The following is a 13357-nucleotide window of genomic DNA, read 5'->3' on the forward strand; positions in this document are numbered from 1 at the left end:
AGATCTTTGTACTTTTATTTGTGATTTTTGTGATAAATATACTACTCTTGAGTTGCTAGAAGTATTTCCCCAAACTAATTATATGATTGTTAAATTTCCTTATAAAATGGGTGGGAAGGGGCATGTGTAAAACTCCTGAGTAAAATATGTACATTTCATTCCTTCAAGAAATATTTATTAAACACTTGCTAGGTGCCAAGCAGTTTTCTAAATGCTAAGAGCAAGAGTAGTCAACAGGGTGATTAGGATCCTTCTTTTGGTGGCCTGCACCTTCTATGCAGGAGGGGGTGCAATGATGTACACATGTAAATGAATGAAAAAAGGTCATTTTTAAATACTGAAAAAGGCTCTGGGGGAGAAAAACCCTGTTCTGGTAAAGTGATGGGTAGGATCTGTAATTTAGACAGAGTGACTAAGGAAAGCCACATGGAGGAGATAACATTTGCAGTGACACCTAAATGATGGAGAAGCAAGCCACTTGAATTTCCAGGGACAGAGCTTTCCAGATGGGGAAGAATACAAGACAGAGATTTTAAGGTAGGGAACAGGTTTGGCCTATTCAAGGAACAGCAGGAGGGCTGGATTGCCCAGAACTGTGGAGGCTGTGATCAGGAACTTAGATTTTTTTCCCCTCTATTTTCTGGTTACAGTGGGAAACTAGCTGAGGGTGTTCCGCAAGGGTTGCTAATCTAGGGGGCATATAATAAATGAGCACTGACATACATATGCAAATGACAGGTGCATAGAATGTGGGGGCTTGTGGGGGGACTGGGAACCTTGGGAGAAGACATTCATGAGGCAGTGACGTTTAAACTGAGGCGTAAGGGATTAATTAGGGGAACAGCATGGGAAAGAGCATTCCACACAGAGGAATAGCATGGTGAAATATGAGTCTAGAAAGAGCTTAGTGGCATAAGGCTCTGAAAAAGGCTAGCTTGTCTATTTGTAGTTTACGGAGGGGAAATAGCACCAAATGGGGCAGGAGAGATTTGGCAGTGAGTACAGGGTTTTATGACAAAGGTCCGTCTAGTCAAAAGCTATGGTTTTTCCAGTAATCATGTATGGATGTGAGAATTGGACCATAAAGAAAGCTTAGCGCCAAAGAATTGATGCTTTTGAACTGTGGTGTTGGAAAAAACACTTAGAGTCCCTTGGACTGCAAGGAGATCCAACCAGTCCATCCTAAAGGAAATCAGTCCTGAATATTCATTGGAAGGACTGATGCTGAAGCTGAAGCTCCAATACTTTGGCCACCTGATGCAAAGAACTGACTCAATGGAAAAGATCGTGATGCTGGGAAACACTGAAGGTAGGAGAAGGGGCAGATAGAGGATGAGATGGTTAGATGGCATCACCGACTTGTTGGACATGAGTTTGAGCAAGCTCCAGGAGTTGGTGGTGGATAGGGAAGCCTGGCATGCTGCAGTCCATGGGGTCGCAAAGAGTCGTTCATGACTGAGCGACTGAACTGAATTGAACAGGATTTTATGAGGCACGTGTACGATTTTAGCTGTTAATCCTCTGTAACGGTGATTTTAATGAGAGTAACTTAATCACTAGTGCATTTAATATTATTAGTAGTTGCTACTCTGTGAGGATTAGATTGGAGAAGGGGGCGAGAATGGAGACCAGTTTGGTTCCACTTTAAGTGAGCTAGGATGGTGTTTTTGCTTTCACTTTTGTCTCAAGTTTAAAGGATTTATTAAACAAAATAAGCCACTCATTATATATAAATAAATAATACAAATATTTATTAGAGAATCATCTAGCTAACATTCAGTTCAGTTCAGTTGCTCAGTCGTGCCCGACTCTTTGCGACCCCATGAATCACAGCACTCCAGGCCTCCCTGTCCATCACCAACACCCGGAGTTCACTCAGTCCATCGAGTCGGTGATGCCATCCAGCCATCTCATCCTCTGTCATCCCCTTTTCCTCCTGCCCTCAATCCCTCCCAGCATCAGAGTCTTTTCCAATTGCAAGCCTAGTTTCCTGTTAATGCTGTTTGTTTTGTCTTGTAAAACTTGGAATGTTGTTAAGCCTGAGGCTTGGTTGGCCAGGCCCACTTCAGGGGCTCAGCCATCTCAAAATTTTTCCCCCCTTTTGTCTGCAACTCTTGCACTCACAGCAGGCAGTCACTCTAGGTCACTCACAGACCAAGCAGTGTCCCGGCAGTTTGGAAGCTAGGTCAGAGGTCTACTTTGCTTTGTCTCTGAAGCCTAAACAAGACTATTTATTTAATTTCCCTGACAGATGGTGGTGATGAGAATACAGATGGTATCAGTAGAGATTTTGAGTGAAGACAGATTTAGGACCTTGGTTAGATTTAGGGGTATGGAAAAGGAGAAATGTATCATGGACAGGCCTCAGGTGTGTACCTGCAAATGGGTAGATGGTGATGTTACATAGCGACACTGGTCAATTAAAGGTCACTGCAGAGATTTAGCATTCTAAGGTTGCAAATAAAAGCTTCTCCTATGGGATTGATTATTTTAAAATTACAGTGCAGTGTGTGCTCAGTCACGTCTGACTCTGCGTCCCTGTGGACTGTAGCCTATCAGGCTCCTCTGTCCATGGGAGTTTTCCAGGCAAGAATACTGGAGTGAGTTGCCATTTCCTTTCTCCAGGGGATCTTTCGGACTAAAGGATCCAACTTTCATCTCGTGTCTCCTTCACTGGCAGGCGGATTCTTTACCCCTGAGCCATTTACTGTCACCTTATGACAAGCACATATAATGCTTACTATGTATTAAGCATATTTCAACTCATTGAATCCTGATGACTTAATGGGGTCGGTGCTGTGACTATCCCCATGTTACAGATGAGAAGACAGGCACAGAGAAGTTAAAAGACATATATCTAGACAGTTTTGCTTCCTGCTTCATTCTTAACTACTAATTAGGCTTAGAAGGTTTTAATCACACAGTTTGCATACTGTGTGGTAATTATCTAGACTCACCTAATGATACATTAAATTGGCATTTAACTGTGTTAGACTTTTCCTGGGAAGTTTACTTTTTTTGTGCATTCAGATAGCATACCTGGCTATATCTTTATAGCATTGGAACAAGCAGTGGTAATATCCTCTTTAATTAAATATTGCTTTCTTTTATTTTCTAAAATTCTTTGAAATTGCTTAGTCTTTATGTATGTGTGTATGTGTGTGTGTGCGCTAAGTCACTTCAGTCGTGTTTGATTTTTTGCGACCCTATGGACTGTAGCCCGCCAGGCTCCTCTGTCTATGTGATTCTCCAGGCAAGAATACTGGAGTGGGTTGCCATGCCCTCCTCCAGGGGATCTTCCTGACCCAGGAATCGAACCTGCATCTCTTATGTCACCTGTATTGGCAGGCAAATTCTTTACCACTAGTGCCACCCTAAGTCTTTGAAATTGCTTGGTCTTTGTATTGTTACTGTTTGCAGCACCTTTTGAAATAGTGTTGATTTTACTTTGTACATTAAATGTGGCTCATAAAGTGAAGGTAAAGGCTCTAATGTGCGTGCATACTCAGTCGCTCCACTTCTTGTGTCCAACTTCTTGTGACCCCGTGGACTGTAGCCCGCCAGGCTGTCCTGTCCGTGGAATATTTCAGGCAAGAATACTGGAGTGGGTTGCCATTTCCCCCTCCAGGGGGTCTTCCCACCCAGTGATTGAACCTGCATTGGCAGGTGGATTCTTTATCACTTTGCCACCTGGGAAGCCTGAAGTCTCTAATAATCTTTGGAAATCACATAAGCTAGATGTTTCTTTTTGTAAAGAGACTAAAAATTCATTAAAGTGGGTGTGTGATCTTTGCTCTGAGAATAGTGTCTCTGTGGACTGATATTGGCACACTACTAATGAGCCACTCCTCAGTGGACTGGCTGTCTCCTCCTCTGAGAGGAGAGGCTGTCATTGGGTTGAACGTAGTAGATGCTATGTATTTCCTTAGATCGGAAACTGGCACTTAGACAAGCTCGAGGGGGAGAGTCTCTTAAAGACACTCATGTGGGAAAAGGATAAGATCCCCCAGGAGTGTACTAGTGGGATCAAGCAGTTGATAGGGAAGAAAGGCAGACAAGGGATTATGGTACATAGCCTCTGAAACTAGCCATTTGCTGTTTAGTCGCTAAGTTGTGTCCAACTCTTTTGTGACCCCATGAACTGTAGCCTGCCAGGCTCCACGGTCCATGGGATTTCCCAGGCAAGAATACTGGAGTGGGTTGCCATTTCCTTTACCAGATAGATGATCTTCCCTGTGCAGAGATTTAACCTGCGTCTCCTGCATTGGCAGGCAGGTTCTTTACCACTGGGCCACCACTAGCTATTAGGTGGGTTTAAAAAAACAGAACGGAACAAAATAGAAACCTAAACTTTAGGATTGTTACTTTTCCACCACTATTCAGTAAAGTTCTTCTGCAAAGGTTAACTTCTTGTTGTGTGCTGGGTGAACAAAAGAGTTTATGTAGCTGTTTCTTAGTGAAAGTCGCTCAGTTGTGTCCTGCTCTTTACGACCCCATGGGCTATATAGGACATGGAATTCTCCAGGCCAGAATACTGGGGTGGGTAGCCTTTCCCTTCTCCAGGGGATCTTCCCAACCCAGGAATTGAACTGGGGTCTCCTGCATTGCAGGCAGATTCTTTACCAACTGAGCTAGCTGTTTCTTAGGAGTTATGTAATTTTGAAAGGGTATTTATGGTGTTTGGTGAGAAAGGGTCCTAGAGGCAAACGAAACTCTGTCCCTCACTAATTGTCCTTCTTGTGTCTTCCACTGAAACATTAATCATGTGCTCTGTTTTAATAAGGAAGGCTATTCTTTTAGGTAACTTTTATTAAATTAGGACCCATTAGCTTTATCATATGCCATTTTGGAAAACTTTTTAGGATCCTAACAATTATATATATATATACACACACATGTATATATTTATATATATTCATACACATAAATAAATATATATATTTTAGTCTTTGTAACTTGGAATTTTTCCAGGTGAGTCTGGGGGGAAGAATGGAATCTGAATTATTAGGTGAAATTGATAGTTTCTGTGTGCATCCAGTAGCAGGAGTTGTTTATGGCTGAATACAGTGTTCATGAACAGTGCTGCTCACATTTAGCTGTTAAGACTTAATTGAGGCCATATTTAGTATTGCTGCTTATCTGTATATATAGTAGGAAAGTGACTGGTATTCTTGGTCCTAATATTACAGAGGGAGTGAGACGTTCAGTATGTATTTGAGCATCACTTTTGTAACTATTTCCAAATGACCTATAATGGGGAAGAAGTTATTTGAAATATTGCTTTAGTTGTGGTCCTTTAGGAAAAAGTTCAGAATGCAGGAATTAAAGTAACCTGTTTCTCTCTTTTTTAACTCTAGGTGAGAATTATGAAGATGATGACCTAGTAAACTCTGATGAGGTTATGAAGAAACCATGTCCAGTACAGATTGTCCTTGCACATGAAGATGACCATAACTTTGAGCTTGATGAAGAAGCTTTGGAGCAGATATTACTACAGGAACACATACGAGACCTAAACATAGTAGTGGTGTCTGTGGCAGGAGCTTTCCGTAAAGGGAAATCATTTCTGCTGGACTTCATGCTTAGATATATGTATAACAAGGTGAATAGTGTCTTTTAAATTGAACCAAGTTAAACACAAAAATTACCAACCAGTCTTGTTTAAAAATAATAGATAAAAAGCAGTAAGAACTGTATCTTTAGTTTTAAAAAATATAGTTCTTGATAAGACTTCTCAGTTAAGACAGTAATGTAAGTTTGTTTGAGCTCTTGATTCTTCTTCATCTCCCATCTCCATAATTCCTCTTTGCAGGTAGTACATATTGAGGCATATGATTGAGCACCTGTGTACAATGTGTTCCAAGCATTGTAACTCTAACTCAGAATGTCTGAGTGTACTTTAAATTTCCTGAGTATTGTTCAGTCTCTCCTATTTTGTATTTCCTCACACCTTCCCCTTCTTGATCACCTTTGCAGTAATGGGTGAAGTAGGCTGATAGAGACTTCTGAAAAGGTATACTTATGCTCCTCAAATAAGTCTCCTTTAGAGAATTTTTCTTTTTGAGGTAAGATTCAGTTCCTTAAAGTGACTTCCATGGCCTTCCATGATCTCTAAGCCTCATTCCTTACCTCTGTAGTTTTTGCAGTTCCTTGACTATGCCATATTCTCTCTCAAATGTTGCTGTATTGTTGGCTTATTTTTTCACTGAAAGCCTTCCATGATTTCTAAGACTATGTTATGACTGTATGGCTCAGGTCATGTGTTGCATTGATACTACTTTAGTTACTTATTTTTCCTGGCTAGTGTAACCTCTGTCAGGAGTGGCCTTATCTTGATTACCATGTCTCTCGTGCCTGGCACAGTAATTGGCCCATAGTAAGCACTTATTTTCTATTTTGACTAATGAATCACCCTTTCTATTTTCACTTTTTGACAGTTGTTATTTTCCAGACAATTGTTATTTCCTTCCCTTTCCCTGACTTCAACTTTCTTCCCTGGAAAAAAAGCAAAAAAAAAAAAAGAATTTCTCCCCGACTTGAGTCAGAATATTTTTCTAATAGTTGGGCTGAGGGAATGAGAGTTTGGTAGGAACTAAGAAGGAGGAATTGAAATTTTGGAGTGGAACACTTAGTGGGGAACGGCTTTATAGGAAGAGGCTAGATGTTCAGAAGGCCACGTGAAGGTGCTGGAAGTGACACTTAGAATTACGTAATTGTCTAAACATCTGTCGTGGTGTTCATCTGTACGAATTCTGTGTAAAATCTGTAACTGGCTGTGTATGTGCCTTGAAATTAAGTAATAAGGCAAACATTCCTAGTTGATTTTCCAGGAAGCTTTTCAGAATTCTTTTTCTAGGAATCTTTTCAGGCATACTTAGATACACCTGAGTATCAAGGATATAGTTCATGTTAAAGAACACTATTTTGCAGAAATTGGGAGTTGAGAAAGATACAGTAAAGTTTTTCCACTTGATTATTTTCCAGAATTTTACATCTGAAATAGAGAAATGTATAATGACTTATTCTTAAAAAAAAAAAAAAAAGAAAAACTACATTTAAAGATGATGAATTTCTGTATTTTGAGGCTCTAACTTCTTAAGTTAGCTTGTGTATATTGTATCTATCTGTGTCTGGCTGTTCACTGCAAGTGTGTTTGATTCCACGTAGGTGACAGATAGAACGTTAGAAGGGGAAGGAAACTTAGATCACTTGTCTAGCAAGTTTCACCTTAGGTGCAATTTCTTATTTGATCTCTGATCAGTTAGTAGTGGCTGTTCAGAGGGGGAGTAGCAGCCCACACATGTGTCATATTTGTTATTTCTGAACTAATAGACAGTGTAGCCTTCTCAGTTAATATCTTCAAAGGTAACCACTGTTCTGAACTCTCACCACAGGCTAATTTTGTCTGTTTTTGAACTTCACATGAATGAAATCATACCATATGGGTTTATGTTTGGTTTATTCATTAACATATCTGTGAACTACCTAAGTTTTTGCATCTGTGATAGTCCATTGTTTTTGTTACTTTGGTATTCCATTATATGATTATACCACATTTTTTTAATCCATTTGTCAATGGATAATCTTAATAAGTTTTAGTAAGCTGATTTTTGAATCACATGTTTCCAAAGAAAAGTAGGTTACTCTGTTAACAGTAGGAATTGCTAGAAAAATGTTGATCAAGTGGTCATATAAAAGTGATTCCAATTTCAAGAATCAGTTTAGGAAGGTAGAAACTTAATGTAGTAGAATTAAATTAGTAAAACTTAATTTTGGGGATATATTGAACACTAAGTAATGGGAGCTGTTCTAGGTAAGGATTCTTGATCCTTTATAGAGTTGCTTCCCTTTTTAAGTGTTTCTTATTTTTTTAATTTATTTTTAATCATTCCTTATTTTTTAAAAAACTTTTGTGAACAATTTTTAATGTATGAAAGTAGACAGTGAATGCCCATGTACTTAATAATTTTTAGCAAAAAGTGGTTTTAATTCTTTTAAGATTTTCCTCCATTTCTTTTTCTTGGTAAATTTATTTGTTGAAAAATGTGATTGTTGGTCTTACAGAGTTTCCCAGTCTGGGTTTGCTGATTTTACCCCATTGGTGCAGTTTTCTTGTTCTTTTGTTTTGTGAATTTCCTGTAAATTGTTGGTTGAACCTAGATCAGACTCAGATTTGACTTTTTGGCAAGAGCATTTCGTAGATGATATTTTCTTCTATGAGGAGGCACATGTTATCTTTTCACGTAACAGTTTTTGAATCTTTATTGATTTCTGGGTATTCTGATTACTAAGCATTTAATAGATATTATACATAATAGTTTTTAGAATAAAGGCTTTGGCATCAAATTGCCTGGCTTGGAATCCCAGCTGTGCCACTTACTCTGAGTTTCATTCTTCAACTCCAAGCTGAAATACTAATACAACTCCATAGTGTTACTGTGAATACTGCTATTGCTGCTGCTAAGTCGCTTCAGTCGTGTCCGACTCTGTGCAACCCCATAGATGGCAGCCCACCAGGCTCCTCTGTCCCTGGGATTCTCCAGAGGAGCCTGGTGGGCTACCGTCTATGGGGTCGCACAGAGTCGGACACGACTGAAGCGACTTAGCAGCAGCAATAGCAGTATTCACAGTAACACTATGGAGTTGTATTAGTATTTCAGCTTGGAGTTGAAGAATGAAACTCAGAGTAAGTGGCACAGCTGGGATTCCAAGCCAGGCAATTTGATGCCAAAGCCTTTATTCTAAAAACTATTATGTAAAATGATGTTTGGTCCATTTATATACTTATCCTCAATTGTTCTTTTGTAAGTGTTTACTTTTTATTGTTTACTTGAGAAATTGAAAGAGACTGACAGGAGTACATACCTGATAACTTTTCTTGCTGCCCACTGGTATCTTTGCTTAATAAGTATGAGTTTTGACTGTTTGTATCATAATTGCTAGTGGCACTTTAAGGGGAGTTATCTGTAGTTTTTATTCTTTTCCATTTTAAGAGCTGCTCCCAGAACTTCTTCCAGAGATCAAGAGTAGGAACTATCTTTAAGGATTATATGTGCTGCTACATATAATTTCCCAAAAGCACAACTATATCAGGATCAGTATATGGGATGTTGAACTTGGTTTCACTTTTTTCTCTAAGGCTAGTAATATCTGAGATTAAGACTTGGAAATGTTAATCTATGAAAAAAAACTTGGTTTCTTGTGCTTTCTAAGAAAGAAATGTATGTAGAGGAAGAATAATGTTTTTATAAGTTTCTTCCTAGGGTCACTTTTATTATTATTATTATTTTGTGGTATAAAATATAGCAAAGTATGTAAGCCTTAGTACAGCCAGTGAATTTTCATTGAGTTATACTTTTGTGACCACTGCCTCTCAGATAAAGAAAAACAGCATTTTCAGCACTCCAGAAGGCTCTCTTGTTCTTTCTCCTAGTTACTACTATTTCCAGCTCTCAGGAGCCACTGCTGTTCTGACTTAAATTGCCATCGATCAGTTTTGTCTACTTTTGAATTTCATATAAATGTAATTATAAAGTGTGCGCTCATGTCTGGTTTCTTTCACTTAATATTAAGTCTAAGAGATTCATGTTGTTGCATGTATCAGTAATTGTTTTTTTAATTGCTGAATAGTATTTCATTGGATGAAGATACCATAGGCCTGGAAAAGGTCAGTTTTCATTCCAATCCCAAAGAAAGGCAATGCTGAAGAATGCTCAAACCGCTGCACAATTGCACTCATCTCACACGCTAGTAAAGTAATGATCAAAATTCTCCAAGCCAGGCTTTAGCAGTACGTGAACCGTGAACTTCCAGATGTTCAAGCTGGTTTTAAAAAAGGCAGAGGAACCAGAGATCAAATTGCCATCCACTGGATCTTGGAAAAAGCAAGAGAGTTCCAGAAAAACATCTGTTTCTGCTTTATTGACTATGTCAAAGGCTTTGCCTATGTGAATCACAATAAACTGTGGAAAATTCTGAAAGAGGTGGGAATACCAGACCACCTGACCTGCCTCTGGAGTAATCTATATGCAGATCAGGAAGCAAGAGTTAGAACTGGATATGAAACAACAGACTGATTCCGAATCCGGAAAGGAGTACGTCAAGGCTGTATGTTGTCACCCTGCTTATTTAACTTACATGCAGAGTACATCATGAGAAACGCTGGGCTGGATGAAGCACAAGCTGGGAATCAAGATTACTGGGAGAAGTGTCAATAACCTCAGATATGCAGATGACACCTCTCATGGCAGAAATTGAAGAACTAAAGAGCCTCTTGATGAAAGTGAAAGAGGAGAGTGAAAAAGTTGGCTTGAAACTCAACGTTCAGAAAACTAAGATCATGGCATCTGGTTCCATCACTTCATGGCAAATAGATGGGGAAACAATGGAAACAGTGTCAGACTTTAATTTTGGGGGGCTCCAAAATCACTGCAGATGGTGACTGCAGCCATGAAGTTAAAAGATGCTTACTCCTTGGAAGGAAAGTTATGACCAACCTAGACAATATATTAAAAAGCAGAGACATTACTTTGCTAACAAAGGTCCGTCTAGTCAAGGCTAAGGTTTTCCCAGTAATCACGTATGGATGTGAGAGTTGGACTATAAAGCTGAGTGCCGAAGAATTGATGCTTTTGAACTGTGGTGTTGGAGAAGATTCTTGAGAGTGCCTTGGACTGTAAGGAGATCCAACCAGTCCATCCTAAAGGAGATCAGTCCTGAGTGTTCATTGGAAGGACTGATGTTGAAGCTGAAGCTCCAATATTTTGGCCACCTGATGCAAACAGCTGACTCATTTGAAAAGACCCTGATATTGGGAAGGATTTGGGGCGGGAGGAAAGGGGATGACAGAGTTTGAAATGGTTGGATGGCATCACCAACTCGATGGACATGAGTTTGGGTAAACTCCGGGAGTTGATGATGGACAGAGAGTCCTGGTGTGCTGCAGTCCATGGGGTCGCAAAGAGTCAGACATGACTGAGCGACTGAACTGATCTGAATTTGAATTGACAGTCTTATGGGTTGTTGGTAATTTTTGTTTGTTATGGATCAAGCTATGATGAATGTTCTTATAAAAGTCTTGGTGAAGTAAGCACTTATTTCTGTTGAGTTTATACCCAGGAGTAGGAATGTTAGGATCAAAATTTTTTCAATAGTGGGTTTACCAATTTTGTACTCCCATCAGCTATGTGTAAAGACTTACAGTTCCTTTACATTTTATAAAACAATACTGTCATTTAGCCATTCTGATAGATGTGCATTTTTAAAATTTTAAGGCATCACTTTGTTCGGGTTCATATGCTCATAAAATTGCCAGATTTGATGTAGAAGTATAGCTTATTCATTTAATTATTGCTTTAACTGAATTTGCTTTTGAATATTTCACCTATTCCAAGTGATACACTGAATATAACTTATGTAACAAACTGGTGAAATTGAAAATTTGATATTGTTACTATTTTTGCTTATGTAAGAAGCAGGCAGAACTTGGTCAGAGTTTTAAGATTCGGTAAGGAAAAATAAAAATCGGTGGTCTAATTTTGTCTGCTGAAAATATGCTAAAGAGTTGGGTATAGAGGTTATGTGGACTATTGACTACTTTCTTTCTGTTAGCATATTAGATTTTCCCCCCTTGATTTCTGAATTGTATATTTCTGTTCTTTCATATGCAGATTTAAAATTAGTGTAATTTCACTTAGAAGGCTTCACCAAATGTTGCCAAAGCCAGAGGAATCAGAAACAGATGACGTGGAGGAGGCTACAATACGTTGTTCAAAGTCCTTGCTGCCATGCTTTAGGAGGGCCTTTCCTGGTTGCGTTTCTGTGCTTGTTCCCTGAAAATGTTTCGTCATCTGTAGCCTTTGAAATACCTTTCTAGCTTTAAGCCCCAAGTGTATGTACTGCCTGTTTTGTGATATCAAAAGTATTATACCTATGTTATCACTTATTTCAGTTTTGTACTTGAGAGAGCATTAATTATTTTTTCCAGTAGACCTTTTCCTACTCCAAAGTATTTGTTCTTGCAAGTGAAAGTTTACTTTCTCTAAAATAATTGACTTTATGAGGTCATTTTTTGAAGAATATCTCAAGTAATAATACTGTTATACATAAGCACTAATTACTCAAACACCAGCTTTAAAACAGTTGGGGAGTTAAAACAGTTTTATAGAATTCAAGTTCCTTAATACTAACTTTTTTTGGAGGAGAAAGAAATTTTTTAAGTAATAACTCCCTGCTTCATTCCCCTATTCCCCCTGGGACAATTTTGATGTTTGACTCATGAGTTCTAGTTCAAGATTTCTTTTTTCTCTTAAAACATTTTTTTTTCTTGCAACGTTTCTTTTTATAGTTAATAGGATGTATTTTCTATAGATGCTTTAGAGAATGTTCACTGTAATCCTTTTGTTAAGAAGCAAGTTAAAATAACAATTTATGCCACATTGCAGTAGTATATGGACATTTAACAGAACTGCCAGTGGACCATTCTTTTTCCTCTTAGACTTCTGTAGTGTTATAGGGTGGGTTTTGTATGGCTGGGAGTCTTTTGTTAAGTTCATGTACTAAGTGTATTTGATACTTTGTTTTTCTTTTAACAGCTTTATTGAGGTATGATTCATATATAATATATAATTTCATCTACTTGAAACCTGTAGTATACAGTCCCATGGTTTTAGTATATTCACAGTTGTATAATCATCATCACAATAAATTTTAAAACATTTTTACCATCTCAGAATGAAAAATATGAAGCCCTGTACTTTTAAGCTGTTAACCCACCTATCCCCTATAACCTCTTCTCCCAGCCTCTCTCCCTAAGGAACTATAATCTTATTTACTGTCTCTCTGATTCTATGGGAGGTTAGTTGGGATTCTGTTGGTGATTGTATTGAATCTAAAAGATCAGTTTGGGTAATGTTGTCTGAATATTAAGCACTTTGATCTTTGAACATGGCATGTTTTTCCATTTATGTGGGTCGTCTTTAAATAAATAAATCCAGCTTGGGGGGGGAGAATGTTTTGTAGTTTGTATTTTTTATACTTTTGTTAAATTTACTCCTGATTTGATGATGATATAAATATAATTGTTTTCTTAATTTCATTTTCAGGTTGTTCGTTGTAAGTATACAATTGATATTTTTATATTGATCTTTTATCCTGAAATCTTGTTTAACTCATTTATTCATTCCAGTAGCTTTTTAGTGGACTTTTTAAATGTTTTCTCTCTATCAGATCAGATCAGATCAGTCGCTCAGTCGTGTCCGACTCTTTGCGACCCCATGAATCGCAGCACGCCAGGCCTCCCTGTCCATCACCAACTCCCAGAGTTCACTGAGACTCACGTCCATTGAGTCAGTGATGC

The 13357-nt window shown here is 38.4% G+C and overlaps 1 protein-coding gene across 3 annotated transcripts in view; it reads left to right on the plus strand.

Annotated features, from left to right (window-relative positions):
* ATL2 (atlastin GTPase 2) overlaps positions 1-13357 on the plus strand; it is a 67302-nt gene that overhangs the window by 23428 nt on the left and 30517 nt on the right. For all 3 annotated transcript variants that reach the window (XM_010855590.1, XM_010855587.1, XM_010855588.1), the window contains exon 2: positions 5358-5602. In XM_010855590.1, the coding sequence (XP_010853892.1) occupies positions 5358-5602 (245 nt within the window). The remainder of the gene's footprint in view (positions 1-5357; positions 5603-13357) is intronic.

This window comes from Bison bison, unplaced genomic scaffold (genome assembly GCF_000754665.1).
Source record: "Bison bison bison isolate TAMUID 2011002044 unplaced genomic scaffold, Bison_UMD1.0 scf7180017864366, whole genome shotgun sequence".
NCBI classification, from domain to species: domain Eukaryota; kingdom Metazoa; phylum Chordata; class Mammalia; order Artiodactyla; family Bovidae; genus Bison; species Bison bison.